The sequence below is a fragment of the Labeo rohita genome, chromosome 17, assembly GCF_022985175.1.
Source record: "Labeo rohita strain BAU-BD-2019 chromosome 17, IGBB_LRoh.1.0, whole genome shotgun sequence".
In the NCBI taxonomy this organism is placed as follows: domain Eukaryota; kingdom Metazoa; phylum Chordata; class Actinopteri; order Cypriniformes; family Cyprinidae; genus Labeo; species Labeo rohita.
Genome location: NC_066885.1, coordinates 22,177,189 through 22,195,171, shown reverse-complemented (window position 1 = coordinate 22,195,171; position 17,983 = coordinate 22,177,189). Strand labels below are relative to the sequence as shown.

At 35.5% G+C, this 17,983-nt stretch overlaps 1 protein-coding gene across 1 annotated transcript; it reads left to right on the top strand.

Moving 5' to 3' along the window:
• Positions 1–815: 815 nt before the first annotated feature.
• Positions 816–17,727, top strand: tedc1 (tubulin epsilon and delta complex 1). The gene is made up of 8 exons (XM_051133735.1): positions 816–1,004; positions 1,149–1,239; positions 1,319–1,530; positions 3,610–3,786; positions 3,868–3,957; positions 6,744–6,830; positions 13,483–13,689; positions 16,040–17,727. The coding sequence occupies exons 1-8, from the start codon at positions 873–875 to the stop codon at positions 16,400–16,402; spliced, it is 1,359 nt and encodes a 452-aa protein (XP_050989692.1). The 5' UTR covers positions 816–872; the 3' UTR covers positions 16,403–17,727.
• Positions 17,728–17,983: the final 256 nt, after the last annotated feature.

Genomic DNA, 17,983 nt, shown 5'->3' with positions numbered 1-17,983 from the left:
CTTAGCTGGTTTAAGCTGGTCCTTTGCTGGTTTTTGCTGGTCTTTGCTGGTCATGTTGCTGGTCAAGGACCAGCATAAACCAGCAAAGGACCAGCTTAAACCAGCATCAAAACCTACCTAACCAGCATTCCAGCATCAAAACATACCTACCAGCATATGCTGTTTTTTTCACCAGGGGTTAGTCAATAAAAATGTTCATGTTCACAGTGCATTGATTAATGTTAACGGTTACAACTTTTGATCTTAAAAATGCAGTAGTAAATTAACTATGATTTAACACATTGTTTCTTTGTTAGTTCATGATAACTAAAGTTAAATAAATCCTTATTGTAAAGTGTTAACGAAATGTTTTTATTTAGAGAATGAGCGACGAGTCGTAAACATTAGGGGGCGGTAAAGTTCTTCACAATGTGAAGCTGTGTCTTTCTTTCATTAATTACTGCATTAATTACTTATTCATCTGACTTTATCCCCCAGCAGCGAATGACCTATCATAATTATTATGCTTTTTCATTTTTCAGTTCATTACTCGGTTATCATAAACGTTACTGACAAAATATGAGATTTGTGAGTGTATTTCTTCATTTAAAAAAACAACAGCAACATGGAGCGGAAAATAGAAATATACGTGATAAGTGAAATTAAATATACAAAACATAAAAAAAAATATATATATATACAAAATAACTGAATAATAAGTTCAGACATTATGACGTATCAAGGTGGGCTGTCTACAATTCCTATTGGTCAGGATTCACGTCAATCATGTAGCGCGCCAAAACAACAACTAATCAAAACCGCGCAAATGTCACTCAACTAGGAAGTGTCTGTTGCCTGACGACCACTAATGTTGTAAACATACTACATGCAAAATGCAGCGCGAAAAGAGTGTTAAAGTAAAAGAAGTTATTACTTCTCTTTGTAAATTACTGTCTGCATTAAGCGTCGAGTCGATACCGACAGCAGAGGCATTCAGGAGAGCCAAATTCAACAGAAAAGATGCGGTAAGATAATAGTACGTTACCTTATAGTACCATCATGATACTCCTCCCCCCCTCTCTAATTCGATTTAGGATAATTTGATAGATAAGTCATCATTAGCTAGGATAAATCCTGCTTAGTGTGCTCATAATATGTTTTGCTTTCAGACAGTGGACATGTGGAGTTTGCTAAGAAGGATTTTGCAGAGAGCTTTTGCTCTGGATTGTGCGTGCCAGGACTCTAAAGACCAAGACAACAGTAAATTGATCATTGCCCATAGCTGCAGTCCTTGTGTAATACATTATTGTTTATAGAACTCACAGTATTGTGCTTGCAGATATGCAGCTGCTGTTTGTCAGGAGTGCTCTGTGTCACTGTGGCTATGGGGCTCCGTGGGTGGTGGGACCCCGGCCCCCCAGTCACATAGAAGAGGTGGGAAGCCGAGATCTGCTCCTTGCATTCAGCTGGGTGCTGTCAACAGGGAATCTGCTGGACGTCCTGCTGGCTGAGAATGTTCATCAATTAGACAGTCTTTCGTCTGGACCAACGGTGAGACCTTGAGTCTTGGTGACCCAATCAAGGATCACATTGTTAATTTTATAATTTGCTTTCCTGTTTTAATGTTAAAATTATTTTGCAAATAAAAAACAAAGTTGTCACGTGTTATTCTATATAAGGCCAGCAGAGAGCAGAATAGCTTCATTTTATGCACTGTGATGCTCATGGACAAAGCATTGAATTTCAACTAGTTCTTATTAAAAAAAAGTGTTTTTGAAATCCAATCAGCAGCCTCTCAAGAACATTACACATGGCTGAGAGACTAAGCAGTTAACGTGTTCCATTTGCTCTTGGCTGACTAATCTAATTGACTTTCTAATAAAAAGCAATCATGAACGAAACACAATAAATAAAATCCTGTTTGCTTTTAGGATCAATTTTAACACTGTTTCACTCTTTTTGAAAGTCTAATTGCTTAAATCCTTAAACTTTAATTTAATGGAGGCTTTCAAAGTGTCTGTTTCAGTAGTGGTGCTTGCTAAGACAAGCAACGCTGTTGCTCATACCTAAGATTAATAATTCTAATATACAGTAGATCAGCGTGTAACTCATCCCACACTGTTTGTGCTACAGTCATGAGTAATAACTCAAATGCTTTATGTTGAGGAGAAGTGCTGTGCTATTATGATTTAAAGCATTCTACTTAGCCAAATGCATTCAAAAGCCAAGTCAAAATTATAGATTTTATTTTTCTTTTTACGCCCCAAATCATTAGGATATTAAGTAAAGATCATGTTCCATGAAGATATTTTGTAAATTTCCTACTTTAAATATGTTGAAACTTAATTTCTGAGTAGTAATATGCATTGCTAAAAATTCATTTGGACAACTTTAAAGGCGATTTTCTCAGTATTTATAATTTTTTTTGCAGATTTCAGATTTTCAAATATTTGTATAACTGCCAAATATTGTCCCATCCTAACAAACCATACATCAATGTAAAGCTTATTTATTCAGCTTTCAGATGAACTACAAATCTCAGTTTTTAAAGATTGACACTTGTGACTGGTTTTGTGGTCCTGGGTTACATATAGGAACCTTATCAGAAATTTAAAGGTGGGCTTTAAAAAAAACCCAGAACATCATAGCACAGACAAAGTCTATCATTAAAGAAACATGTTCCTTTTTGTTAGCATATATTAGTATCATTAGTGTTAATAAAATCCTTACAAAGTAGGTTGAATAATACAGAATCTGTAATTTAGTACCTGCATGTAAACATTTTTAATAGGACCAAATGTTGCATTCTTCTGAAAATGAGTGCTGTATAAATATACTTATGTTTGATGTGTTTAGGTATGTGCACAGACTACCTTTCAAAATTTTGGAGTCAGTCAGTTTCTTTTTAAAAAAAGAAATGAATCATTTAATTTAGCAAGGACGCATTAAATTTATCAATAGTGACAAAGACATTTGAATGTTTCAAAAGATTTCTATTTCAAATAAATGTGCTTCTTTTGAACTTCCTATTCATCAAGGAAACCTGAAAAACTATTCAAATGATTTCTAAAGGATATTGTGGCACTAAAGTCTGATGGCTGCTGAAAATCCAGCTTTGCTGTTACAGGAATAAATTACAAACAAATTTCATAATATAACAATTTTTACTGTATTGTTGATCAAATAAATTAGCCTTGGTGAGTTTTACAGACCCCAAACTTTTGAAAAGTAGTTTCTATACTGCTATGATTAACATTAAAATCTAAAATCAACACAATCAACACTTGCATATTTTTGTTTTCTTTAAAAAGGTAAATTAATTATGTGTTAAGCTGTTAATTACATAAAAGATCAAAACGTTATTATTTGTTTAAACCAACAGCTGTAAGTAGCAATTCCTGTTTTATGGGTTTAACAAAGCAAAATCTCCCCTGGAACCAGCTTGGGGTTCATGTCTCCCCTGGGGTTATATCATAAAACCTTAATCTACCGAAGGATTTCTTTATCTTTACTTTTGTATTGAGGATTTCTGATTTACATTTTCCCTCCAGATGTTGTTTCAGCTTTAATAGAATAATGCTTGATGGCTACTGTAATGATTTTTTCATAACATGTTTGTGAACATATAAGATTGTTCGAGGACTAATACCGGGACAGCTTGATGTATCAGCATGTGGACCAAGAGCGGATACCACAGTGAAGACAGACCAGGTAGTGCAGGCACTGCAGTGGCAATATGGGAAACTTAGACTTCAGTGGAAGAGCTTACTCTCAGCCCAGGAGGAGAGGTCCAAATTCACCCACAGGGCAAGTCACTAAAAATAAAATCTGAGAAACCGTAGATATAAATGCGGAAATGTAATAATATCCTGTGTTCTTTTTCTCTAGATCATCTCCAACATCAGCTCCTCTGCTGTGTGTCAGCCTCACGTCACCGGTTCCAATCATAGCAACATGACATCAACTGCTCTTGACAAGGTGACATGAAAACGCTGAAACATTTTAATGAAAGATTGGCATGAGATCATGTAGGTCTCGGGATTTCTGCATTAAACACTGGGCGAGCGTTACGAGTTCAGCCCCAGATCATTGTTATTACATGACACGTGACACCTTTACTAATTTAGATTCTCTCCAGAGATTTCTTGTCGCATTTGTATTCCTTTGGTGTATGGTAAGTGCTTCTATCCGTCATCAGAGCATATGGTGATCAGCGCTCGATAATAACTGCCGTAAGCTAGGTAACAAGCTCATTTCAATCGGCGAATGATTGCACGCAGCTGTCAATGTGTTTTTCATCTCCTGGCTTGTTCTGGAGATGGTTGTAATGAAGCATCCACCTCTGTGTACCTGTCGCCCCATGCTTTGGTGTGACAGATTGACAAGGTGGGAAATCCTGCTTGTTTGAAGAGTGTGGATCTTGATCTTTAAAGTCAAAAGGCCCACGCTCTCCTGTTCTTTTCCTCTTCCCCTTGCTCTTTAGAGGCTTTGTAAGAGTATTTTATGTCTGAGAAAAAGTCTTCCTCCTGACATCTAACGAAGGGGCTGTTTTTGTCAGGTAGGTTGGAGTGTGTAAAAAAAAAAAAAAAAAAAGTGAAAGAATGAGTGGTATATAAAGAAAAGGGATGTAAGAAAAGAGATATTATGAGTGTTTTTTTTTTTTTTAAATGCTGCTATCTAGGGCCTGCATTCCTATTTTTCAAATGAAAGGAATTATTTCGAACAGTCCTTGTAATCAGAATGTTTAGTGCAAGAAGTAAAATGCAGTAAAAACCAACTTCTAATCTAGTAAACCCAGTCATGATATGTTTTCCAGTTATTTGCTACATAAACAGGAGGAATACAGCTAGGAAGCATTACATTGTTATAAAATGACAATATTTTTATAACATTTATAAAAATAATATATTTGTATCATTTGAAAAAGCAAATAAACTTCTATTTCAAATAAATATTAACATTTTAATCTTAATTAAAATGTTAATATTAACTTGAAATAGAAATTTAGTGTATAATATTCTAATATTTCAATATTTAACATTTTAATAAGTGTATGGTAAATTAAAATTGTTAAATGCCAATTTTCATATTTATGTGTATGACTAATATTTTTTTATTTAACAAAAAGTGATGCAGATGAATCTGTGTTGAATCAATGTTTTAAATTATAACAGATGGTTGTAAAAACTGGTCTGTATAATTGACTAAAGCTTATGGGCCAGTTTTACTAAACGGGGCAAATTCCAAAAGAGCACCAATGGGCGTAGAAGTTTCTGCGGGTGATTTACTAACAATGCCCAAATTAAAGAACACAGACGCAACATCTCATTTACATATCGACCTACGCAATATACCAAGCTACCGCAAATTAACGTAGTCGCAAATAAAGAATAAAGAAATAAAGATGCCATAGTATGTTGAAAGAAGAACCATAGGCCAAAAAAATGAAGGTTTGCTAGAAGTTTTGTTAGACCTGATATTGCGTGACTCCTAGTTGAGGGTTCCAAGTTGTCTTTTATTTCCTGAAGAAAATTAAACATAACATGGTTTGGTAAAAATATGTTCAAATAATGTGTTCTTCTGGCATTCCAAATAAATTAATACATGTGGAAAAATCCTCTCTCTTCTACCAGGTGCTCTCTGTTCTCTGCCTCATCCTAGCAACAATAACTGCAGCCATTTTAAGTGCAAAATAGTTTAAGACATGCTTTTTTTGGGCGTTAAATAATTGCGCAAATGGCAGTAATTTGACGAGTGCAAACGTTAGTAAAACGCATTGTGTGATTAATTTGAATACTCTCCTCTGAAAAGGAAACTCCTACAAATGCATATTTAAGGTCAGGCGCAAAAATAACTATGTCCACACCTTTTTAGTGCCAATTCTTCACTGCATGTCTTTAGCAAAACCTAACAGTGGAGTTGTAACCCCAAAAGATGGTTTGCGCTAGCACAAGCTGTTAGTAAAACTGGCCCTACTGTATCCCTACTGTACTGTCTGTTGCCATTTTACTCCCACACTCATGAATAATAGCACATAGAGCAGGCATGAATTTGGCCAGCTAACACATTGTTTGTCAACTTAATGGCTTCACTATATTGTATTAGATGAATAACCTACGCCCACTTCTTTTTGTAAGGCTCATTGCTCAGTGTAGTCGCTAGTGAAGAGTTTGCGACAGTGCACATTCTTATGGTGTCATCAGCCAATCTGCGTTGTCATGACATCATTTTTTGTGTGACTTCAGATTAATTAGTTATGTCATGTATGCCTTGGGTAATTGGCTCAAAACAGCCTGGCAGCAGAGTCAAGCACCCATTAGAGAAGATTGCAGATTTTATTTCATGCTATTAACTAATAGCTTTCTCCAGGTGTTCCAGACCTTGGTCTGTCAGGCCTGAGTATGTGAAGTATCCATTGCGGGATGTGTTCAGACACCGTCTATTAGATCTCTCTTCTCAAGCCGCGTAAGTTAGGGTGGGCAGCTCAGGGATCTCTCTCCCTCCCCGTTGCCCTTCAGCCTGTGTGGGGTGCTGAGAAGAGTTATCAGCCTAAGTCCCTGGAGCGCTTCTGTCTAACTGCAGAGATGTGAGGTATTAGCTGAGCTCCTACAGGGAAAAAAAATTGCCCATGAGTACAGATCAAAGCGGCTGCCAAGCGTGCACAAAACTGTACTTGCACTGTGGGGCCACTTGGGGTTTCATTGTTTTAAAACAACAGAGCTACTTCGTGTGTAATCAGGATTTCTTGTTACATTTCATTTCAGGAGCTGGAGCGCATACAAGCGTTGAATGGAATTCTGGAGGCGTATCTGGATTGGAAACTCCACGAACATTTATTCTGGTGCTGGATGGTACGTCTGCTGTGTTCCATGCTGGAACGAATTTGAGATTCAAACTCACGCTCCTTTATCAAATATTCTGTTTGTTCACGCTGTCACATGGCAGTTCAGCCCCAGGTATTTATGCTTGGCCAGTTCATCCGGACAGATGTGGGAGATTTTCAGCACGACCGAATTGGTTTACTCTGAAAAGTTACCAATGATGCTAAATCTAATATGTATATTACTTTACTGTGGTTTGAGAGCCAGACTGACTGCCGGTCTGCCCGCAGTAACCTTGCCCAGCTTTGAGTTGTCACTCACAGTGATGCACTGGTGCTCCAGGACTCTGAATCTGGCAGACAAGAGCCCTCACTCACACTGGCACCTCTCCAATTTGAAATGAAGTTGTAAAGAAGTCCCCGGCTAGCAGAAGTGGGTCCTGAGCACTTGGCAGGGGTTTCATTTTTCACTCTCAGTGTGCATTTTGAAGTAAAAAGGGATGTTTTAACTGCTATTCTGAAAGAGTGGTGAGCTCACGGGTGTCTTTTACTTGGACCAGTGGAGGAGGGCTTTTCGTTTCCCCACTTCCTGCATATCATACTATTATAATGATTACTCTTTCTTATGGTTGTTTTATATTGAGCCTCGATAGAAGATGCACAATCAGAATAAAGCGCATTGTGAGGTTTCGGTGAATTACGATAACCTCTATCAAACTAAGTTGTGGAAATACTTTAAACCCCATTAATTCAATTTTTGGAGCCTTTTAGTGAGAAATTCAATTTAGACTTTTGAAACGCAGACAAAAGTTCCCTGGTCCAAAGAACAGGAAGAAGGGGAATGGAAATCAAATAGCATGCCCACCGCATCAATGGGAAATCTATAGTGCCTGATGAAAGCCAAACATTTTGTAGATGGAGTGCTATTTGAGCAGGATTGTTTTGTCACTGTCCACAAGAGTGATGGAAGCAGTTCTTAAGCTTCAGCTATTGGTTGAGCTGCTGTTGATTAGCACAGGTTCTTAAAGAATTGATTTTCTTCTTAGGTGCTCGCACAAAGTCTGGCTTTGAGTGAAGTGGATCATCTACCCAAAACACTTTCACACAGTTATTCCAAAGTGTCGGGACATTTTGTAGAACTGTTTTAATGAGAAAACAATCAGTGGTGCTTGCTTTTATTATTGCTCGTATGTTGGGTTATTAGTATATTCTAAACTCCTTAAAGGGGTGGTTGACTGTTTTATTTTCCTAGGTTTCATTGTGTTTATGGGGTGCAGTCTAACATGTGTTAATGCTTCGTTTAAAAAAAAAAACTGCATTATTTTTCACATCATTTACCTTTATGTGAAACTGCTCAGTCCCTTCTCCTATAAACACTTTGATGATTTCCTGGTTTTATGAAGCCCCTCCATCAGAAATACGCAATGGTCTCAGATTGGTTAGCTGGCCTGGTTGTGATTCGCTAAACCGCCTATAGCGCGTGTGCAGAAACGTCACGCCCCCGCACCACAGAGGCATGTGCTCTGGTTGAATTGTAAACGATGATGTCACCAATATTGCTTATGATTTTGAGCCCAAATGAGACCCAGAGAATATTAGTGAAGAGGATCGCGCAAAACCTGTTTTAGAATGGAATGTTTCCTTGTTTGTTGTTGTCTCATACTTTCAGATACACTGTTATTTGTAAGTGTTACTGCTTATGTTTGCTTCTAATATACGGTTTTATCCTGATTAAAGCTTTAATACAGCAGAATACGTGATTGCGTTGTAGGGGTCGACCGATTATCGGCACCGATATTAGGCATTTTTATGATTATCGTATCGGTCATTTTCAAAGCCGATTTGCAGATAAAATAATTTAATTTTGAAACGTGCTCTGGCTCTGATGCTGATGCAGCCTATCAGAACTCACCACTCTGTGGCCAAGAGCAATCTCCGCCCACCGCCAATCTGATTTGTTGAGAGTCACAAGTCTGACCAATCAACACGGAACACTCTTGCACACCAAAAGCACTTGCTAACCGGAGGCTTTCTCAATCCATTAATGACACACTGAAGTTGCAAAACACCTCAATATTATCTATGATTTCCGCCATGCATTTGCACTGTACTCTAAATTAAAACTTGCTGAAATTTCTAGTGTCACATAGGCACAAAATGATGACAAAATAAATACATTTCAATAGGCTATTAAACTAAGTGTGCCTATAATAGGCTATTATTGTTATAGTTTCATGAAAATAGTGGTCTTCTTAACAACTTCAATGGAGCTATGAGGACAATTAAATTATTTAGACTTATTATATACCTTGTTTTTTTTTTTTACCTTGTTTTTATTTTAGGTTCTGTTTTAGTCATCAGAAAAGAATTAATGAGGAATTACAAGAGGTAACGGTATTACATACACATTTCTAACATGTAAATTATTAAAGCCAAATACTTACATTTCCCCAAGCTGTTTAGCTGTAGTACAGTATTCATAGGCTTAATTATGAAGCATACAGTCAGCTGGCCCCACTTTTAACTCTCTCTTTATATTACCCTTATTGTAGATGGATGCACAGAGGTAGACAAGAGAAAGAAGTGCAGTGTGGGATTTCTACACTCAATTAACACCAGGGAAGGCAGTTTTCGTCAGAGCCCTTGTTATTCTTAATTTTGACATTAATTAAAATTTTTACACTAGACATATATATCGGTTCAAAATATGAGTTATCGGTCTACTTGATCTGTAATAATCGGTATCGGCATCGGCCCTGAAAAACACATATCGTTCGACCCCTATTGCATTGTAGCATTTTTGTAGCAGTAAGTGTTTGCCGGCAAGTATTGCTCGCTACCACAACAACTGCGTGTGCATTCATGTTTAATGCTTCTCATAGCTATGTAAAAAAAAACTGTCTGTCTATACACATAAAGTGTAGAATTGGAAAACAGTTCACTGATGGGGCAGACAACAGGATTAAGAACCGCTGCTTTAGAATGTTGATTTTGAAACTTGTGAATCCATTAGAATCGTTAGAAGACAGAATCGCGATTCACATATGAATAGATTTTTTTGTGCACCCAGTTTTGATGCCATGGCAACAACTCTTCCTCTTCTAGCCTCGCCTCCTTTGTTGCATGTTCCTGGGGGTGGGGTTTATGTAAATGTCTGGGTTTGTGATGTCACCAACCTGGGAAATAACTCGTAGTCCATACAAGCTATTTTTAAGGCATTAAACTGACGTAATTTTAAAAGACAATGGGCCTCATTTATGAAACGAATGTACGACAGAAATTTGGACGTACAGTCCTTTCTTCGCAAAACTTGGAATTTATCAATATAGACGTGAGCGGTGGCTATGATCAAATCTCACGTCAGGTCTGAACTTGTGTACGCTGGTTTTGAGTTAGCCTGAATTTGCGTGCAGCATAGAGAATTTCGGAGTATTGTATAATGACAGTGTTTTGTTCATTTAGATTATTTTCCTGGCTGACAAATGAAGCTTTTATTATTCTTTTAGGGCGTTAGGTTTATATGCACAAATAGCATAAACAACAGACCATGAGGATTCACACATCGTCGCATCACCCACCTGCTGCACTTCGGTGAATGGAGAAAAACAGAAATTATAAAAGGAATAAAACAAATCGGGCTAGTCTACAAGAAATATATTTCTCTTAAATAATTAACAGATTAACAAAAGGAAAAAACTCTGCAACAAGAATAGGCCACTTTAATTTTTGTGACACTCTTAGTGCATTTTGTTATATCTTTAGTTTATTAAATATAACTGATCACGCAGGCGCTTCACACGCACACACACAAATATCAGCATTGCTAACTTGACATTTCAGCCATTAATCAAACTAAAACGCAGTCAGCTAAACATAAAAAGCTACACTGCTCAATTTAAATTTTTTTCTGCTGTAAAATCAGCATGAAGCACCAAAATATTTTTTTGTTTCGCTTTACTTATTCATTTTAGCTCAACATTTGTATTCTGTATTTACTAGTCTAATTTGTGTTTTACTTTATAGTTTAATATAAAATTTGATAACTACTCATTTTTCATTCTTGTTCTGTAATACCATTCAATTTAAAGTTTCTTGTGGATTAAGTAGAACTAAATAGGTTATAATGTTCATAAATGTTCCGTTATATTTATTGGTATATACATGCTGTATAAATTAATGCTATTGTTTGCAAATATAAGGTTAAAGGGTGTTTTTAGAGTAAGATCAATTTCTCAGTCAATGAGTTTACTTCCTCTTTTTGGCCGGGTTGCATTTCTCCATGTCGTAATCTCTAGGGGCAAGGCTTCCTAACCGGGTGTTTTTAGGGGCGTGATATTTAAATGATCCGCAGGCGCTGATGATAATCCGTGGGTCGGGTAATAAAAAAATGCATTCTGATTATTTGCGGGTGGGTCGGGGTGGATGAGATAAATCAATAATGACGCAAAAATAACTACATTTTCTAAAATGCGAACCCGCTTTAAATATTTTTGTCATCAGGCAAACAATTTCATTTGTGTGTGTGTGTGTGTGTGTGTGTGTGTGTGTGTGTGTCTGTTCACCTGTTTGAAAGGTTGTGACAGAAAAGGTGACATTCCAGATTAAGTTTGAAGGGAGTCGTGTAGCGGGTCGGCTTTTCGTATGTGAATAAATGTAAATATTTGCTCAAATCATCCAGTAAAGACGGTAAGGACCATGGCGCCGGCTTCCTTTGAAATATGTTTGATTGCGCCTGATGCGTCTGCGCCAGCACCAGATTTGCTGCCTGTTCAAACGCGAGAGCATGTCAAGGGAGGCACGCCGAGTATTAAAATAAGAATTATTATTGATTACTAATTTGAATCAGTACATTATAACAAAAACAGTACATTAAAAATGTAAATAATTAGATTTTTACAATCAGAAATTTCTTAAACTGGGTGAACCCCTGTAAACTTTTTGTCCAAGGATCCAGTAGGTGTTCAGACACCCAACTGATTTCATCAGAGATTGCAGAGAGTCACGTCCAGATGTCAGTTAATGTTATTCTTTTTAGCATGGATTTGGCCTAAAAGCACAAGTGATTATAAGCTTATGTAAGTGTGCAGGGATGTACAGATCAGCTGAATAAAGCTCAGCTGTTAAAAATGAACCATCCATTCATCATGCAAAAATAAGAATTAGAATAATTGTAAATGTAAATGTCGCCGTACGACGGGACTGGCGGCATACGAATGTTTCATGAATCACACATGAACCCTGTCGCAAGTTGATTTGTGCACACGGATCTGTGCTTGTTTCTACATTCGACTGATAAATGAGGCCCGATATCTCCATTTGCATTGAACTTTCAGCGTCGTAACTGCAGATATTGTTGGTCAAACAGCAACATTACATTCTATGTAAAGTTAAAAAAGTGAAATCGCAATCAACCACCCCTTTAAGGGCCACACCGAAGAGCATAATTTTAACAGTAACTATAACTATAGACCAGTGTTTGCAAACAGTGATGATGTTGTTTTGTGGGCGGAGCCTACCTGGTTGCAGAACATGACAGTTTTCAAGTAGCGGTCTATGGAAGCGGTCTTATTATGTAGACCTGTTGTTTAAATCAAATTTATGCTTTTAAAGTAGAGTAATCATAGCAGGGTTTCATCCAGTCTGGCCGTTAAAAATCTGCATTTAGTTTTAAATGGCATTTTTTAAATGCAGCTTCAAATGGCTCTAAACGATCCAGTTTATATACTTTTTAATCTCAAATGCTCATCTTGTTCTAGCTCTAGCTCTGCGGGTACACTGTTAACAAAACAGAATGCCAGCAGCCAGGTCTGGTGCTAAAAATCCCATTCATTTTCTTTATTGGGTGAATTTATTAGTAGAGATCTTTTCCCATGATTCTGCAAAGAAATCTCCACCAATCAGAAAAACACACTAAGCTAACTGCGTTAAAAAACTCTTTAGTGACCACCTGCTCCCATGAAGCACTGCAAATTATATAATATAGTCAGTGTCCCTACACTCTCAAATTAAATTGTATTATATGCACATTCTGCAGTAAACTTGAAATAGATTGTTTTTATATACAACATAAGAAATTTTAAATCAGTAGTTCTATATTTCTGTCATTTTTAATGTGATTATGTCAGTAACAGAGCTTTATGGGATTGTATTGTATCTTTATTTACACAGTGTTGTATCTTTGTCTTTTTGTTAGATTTTTCCAAGTGGTTTAAATCATATGTTGTGATTCAGCCTGTAATTGGTTGGTTTGGCTTTTGACATATAATGTTTTAACTATGTTTTTCTTTTTAAATACTGAAAAACTGGCTTTGCACTGTTTAAAATGTAGTGTGTTTCAGAGCAAAATAAATAACAGGTCTGAAACCTTTTTGTTTTTTGTTTTTTTTGCATAGGCACCAGTCATATTTCTGAGAAAAAAATAAAAATCGAGTTAAATTGTGATTGATTGCGCATTAAAGAGAACTTTGACAAAAACAAACTACACAGTATGCATGTTCTGACTGTAAATGAGAACCAGCAGCAAACAAAGTCTTCTGCTAGCTCTTTAGTAAATGAATCCAAAGACTATATAATTCTTTTAGCAGAACTCGCTGATCTGGCATGGCTTGAGCACAGTGTATCTCAATTGTCTCAGAAGGGCTTCCTGACAGACCTGTTGTACTCATGCCTTTGTCTCTGTGCAGGACAGCGTGATCGACAGCTCCCTCGCTGATGCGTCCGAGGTGAAGCCCGGGGATTGGCCACCAGGGGAGCGGGCTGTCACGGTGAGGTGTCCCTACGGCGATGAGACCAGGAGAGCAGTCAGACGACTTGACAAGATGTTGCTAAGGCTGCAGACAGAACTGAGAGGCAGAAGAATAGAGCAGTCTACTCTCACACTTACCTCACAGGTAATGACCGGCCAGTAGGTAAGATCCACCCGCATAAGTGCCGACGGCAAGGCTTCAACTTATAATAAGGTCAAGATTTCACTGCTTAAAGTTTATAAAGTTTTAAAATTCAAGTGCTCTCAGTTTTGGTGCTTGAGATGTTGACAGTCAAAGTTTAAAGATTTATATAAACTCAGTCCCATCACATTGATGTGTTCATCACATCATCCTTTATTTCTTTTTACCTTACACTTTGGATTTAGAAGCACTATTATTTTACATAGAATATTGGCAAAGCAACAACATACATACACAAAAAAAAGAAACAGTGACAATGAAAATATTAATTCTTATTAAAATGTATCTAATTATTAATAATTACGGGTATATTAAAAATAATAAATGCTAGTATTAATAATATAACTAAAAAATATTGTGGTATTTAGATAATTGTTGAATGACCTATTATTAATAATAATAATAATAATAATAATAATAATAATGGGTAATTTAACAATTATCTAAATAATAATAAATTATTATTATTAATAATAGGTCATTCAACAATTATCTAAATACCACAATATTTTTTAGTTATATAATTAATACTAGCATTTTATTGTTTTTAATAACTGTAATTATTATTAATAATTAGTATTATATAATATATAGTATTATATTATAGTAATAGATTTGTATTAATAAAAATAATATATCTTAAATCAGTTACCTAAATAATAATAATAATAATATTATTATTATTATTATTATTATTATTGTTTTATGACTAATTTATATTTATTAATAATAATTAATATTAAGTTATAAATCCATTATCTAAAATTATTATTATTATTATTATTATTTATTTTTTAACATTATTATTATTAATAATAATAATAACAATAATATTAAAAATATATTATGTTAAAAAAAAAATAATATGTAACTGATTTGAATTATTATTAATAGTAAAAATATATTGTTTAAAAATAATAGTAATATTTAGGTAATTTATTTAAAAAAATATGTTATTATTATTATTATTATTATTAAAATTATTAGGTTTTAAAAAATGAAATTATTATTATTATTATTATTAATATATTATTATTATTATTATTATTATTTTAAACATATAAAACATAAAACATATAAAATATATTTTAAATAATAATAATAATAGGTTTAAAATCAATTACCTAAATATTATTATTTAACATGAAATATTTGTATTAATAATGATGATAATAATAATAAGAAGAATAAGAAGAATAATAATGTTTAAAATCAATTACCTTATTATTATTATTATTATTATTATTATTATATATTTTTAAACATAATATATTTTATTAATAATAATAATAATTCATTTAAAATCAATTACCTAAATATTATTATTATTATTATTATTATTATTATTATTATTATTGTTGTTGTTTTAAATACAAGATAGTAGTAGTAGTAGTAGTAGTAGTAGTAGTAGTAGTAGTAGTATAGTAATAGCTTTAAAATTAATTACCTAGATGTAATTATTTTTTAACATATGTTTATTAATATTTTTTAAAATATTGGTTTAAAATCTATTACCTAATTATTATTATTATTATTATTATTATTATTATTAAACATTATATATTTTTAATTATTACTTATAATTTATTTAAAACCAGTTACCTAAATATTATTATTTTTATACACCAAATATTTTTATTATTATTAATATTAATAATAATAATAATAATAATAGGTCTTAAATCAATTACCTAAATACCTTAATGACCATAATTAAATTAATAATAATATAATCGTTATTAGTATTCCTCTTCTTTGGGTTTCCATATGCACTTATTCCCCATTTGTTTTGTGCATGCAGAATTTTCCTCATCATGTTTTATTACCTGTTCAATGGTTCTTCAAGCAGATTCAAGGGGTGTTTTAATATCTCCATAATGAGGGAGTATAGTGCTAAAAGAATTATAAAAACTAGGTCATCTCATCATTGTATTCTTTTATTGCCTGAATAAATTACACTTCATTGTATGAAAATTCAATGTGGTTGGTCCGGTGGATAATTAGGTGGTCTTTGTGATGTGGTACAATCTCAGATCTAACCTGTTTTACAATAAATGACTGCCTGCCACAGCTGAGGTCTTATTCTGAGTGTCTCAGACTGAAATTTCTTCACATCAATTCTAAACACATTCCTACTGATGCAAGAGATACTCACTGACATTTCTACTCCCACGTACTTGATCATCCGTGTTACCGCAATACCTTTCTTTTTGATATTAGTATCCATTTGATGTTTGATCAGTATTCCAGTCTATTGAAATCATCAGTCTCAGCAAGCTCTCGTTCTCATTAGGGGGGACGTCAAGGGGCTTCTCGGCTCTCTGAAAGTCAGAGAATGGAAGTGGAGAAGAAGGTTTCAGGCTATTTAGAGGGGCTACGTCTCACTAACACCTCCGCAATCACATCAAGAGGCTTTTTGCCATGTCTTCAGGATCCACAGCCCACAAAGCCACCTCACAGGTTCCACACCGGAGAACCTGGCCTGGCAGTGACAGGCGGGATGCTCCAGGCGTCGACTGCTCTGGATGAACTGAGGGAGAGAGAGGCTGTACTGCAGTGGCAGCTGGAACGATCGAGGCAAAATATGAGAGTGGAAATGCAGAGACAAGCCAGCACAATGGAAGGGATGGTTCTCATCCCACCAATTAAGAGATAAACACACTTTTTGTGTCACTGCATACACTGGGATCCTGACGTAAAGCTGGACAGGCTGCATTTCGAGTCTCTGAATAAGGTGAACATAGTAGTTTTATGCTTTTTCAGTGGAATTAAAACGTTTGTAATCAATTTTATGTATTTGAAAACGACTGCCGTAATGTAAATGTCTGTGCTTGGAAACAAAACAAAGAAATTTCAAGGGCATTTCGTCTGTAGCTGAATACTTGCACTGGAAAAATATTATTTTGCCTACTGAAATGCATCAAGGCACACTCTGAAAAACAACTCTAATGACTCCAACTGAAGCAAATGGCTGACCTCTGTGCTTCTGTGTACTTTGCGGTGTGTTGAAGAAAATGGAAGACATTTGAAGTCATTTTTTTTAATGCACGACGCCACTTCTAGAGAGCAGAACAGCCTGCCGTTTCCAAAGTAGGTCATTCTTTCTGTTGCTTTCCAAAACCTGTGAAAGTTAAGATCGAAGTTTGGGGAAAATCAAACCCCTGTAATGATTAGCTGCTCCCTGCAGAGATCTGAACCCAGTTTTACTGAGCGGCTCATAACATGAGAGGATTTCGCCTTTCAAGGCCAAGTCAGTTTCTACCAGCCAATTGGTGTGGTCTCAATTACATTTGGAAAGCTGTAAACAAACTAGGTGTGCAAGATAACACGAGCTGTTGGGCAAACTAAAGAAGCTGGCACAGGCCGCTGTATGAGCTGATTAAGAAAGTCATTTCCAGCACCGATTTTCATTAGGATTATAAGCAGAAATCCTAATCTAGACGCTGTACAGAGCATGACGAGCTCTAAAAGGATTTTCTCTCCATTACCTTCGGCCTCCTTATCTAGAGCAGAATTGCTGTTTACAACCGAGGGAACGCAAACACACAGACTCGCCGGGTCCATTTCCCTGATGTTTGATGTGTGCTCTAAATGAACTAAGACTCATGTAGCTGGAATTCAAGGTTATAATTATGCTATTATCAAGAGGGTCAACCAGTGTCAAGCCAGGAGTTGGTGTGGGTGGGTTTCTCGCTACCTGGAACTCTCTGATGAACATTTCAATAATTAGATGCTGCAGATGTGTGAAACAGGTCTAAGCGACGCATTTTCTCTTTGGCATCAATATTAATAGGTTGCAGTTTTCATACTTCATGTGTAAGGTGGTACTGCATAGAAGAATTGTCGCAGAAGCAACCCTGCGAGTAGACCTGTTTTTTTTTGCATGCAGCATGCTGAACGCACAATGAAAATGTAGTCTGACTAATTTATTGACTTTGTATTTTACAATGTGGTCTTTCATTAAACAGTTTAAAATAATAATGAAGTGAACTACAGTCCTTACTTGTTGTTTGCCAAAAACACTTTTTGGGGGGTAAGTCTTTATATTTACACAATAGCCTCAGCTTCAGATAACAAACACCAACCACACACAGTCTGTTCACAGACAGTTTGATGCATTTGTTGACAAAACCAGAAAGTACTTTCTCATCTGGCAAGCTCTAATCTGATTGGCTGATTTTTACACAACTTCTCTAATTAAGTGCACCCTTTTTTTCTTTTTTTTCTTTTTTTTTTA

Excerpts from the sequence above, each read along its gene's own strand:
- tedc1 (XM_051133735.1), top strand. The coding sequence starts at position 873 with ATGCAGCGCGAAAAGAGTGTTAAAGTAAAAGAAGTTATTACTTCTCTT. Across the intron at positions 1,005-1,148 it reads AATTCAACAGAAAAGATGCG|ACAGTGGACATGTGGAGTTT; the intron begins GTAAGATAATAG and ends TTTTGCTTTCAG. Across the intron at positions 3,958-6,743 it reads CATCAACTGCTCTTGACAAG|GAGCTGGAGCGCATACAAGC; the intron begins GTGACATGAAAA and ends ATTTCATTTCAG.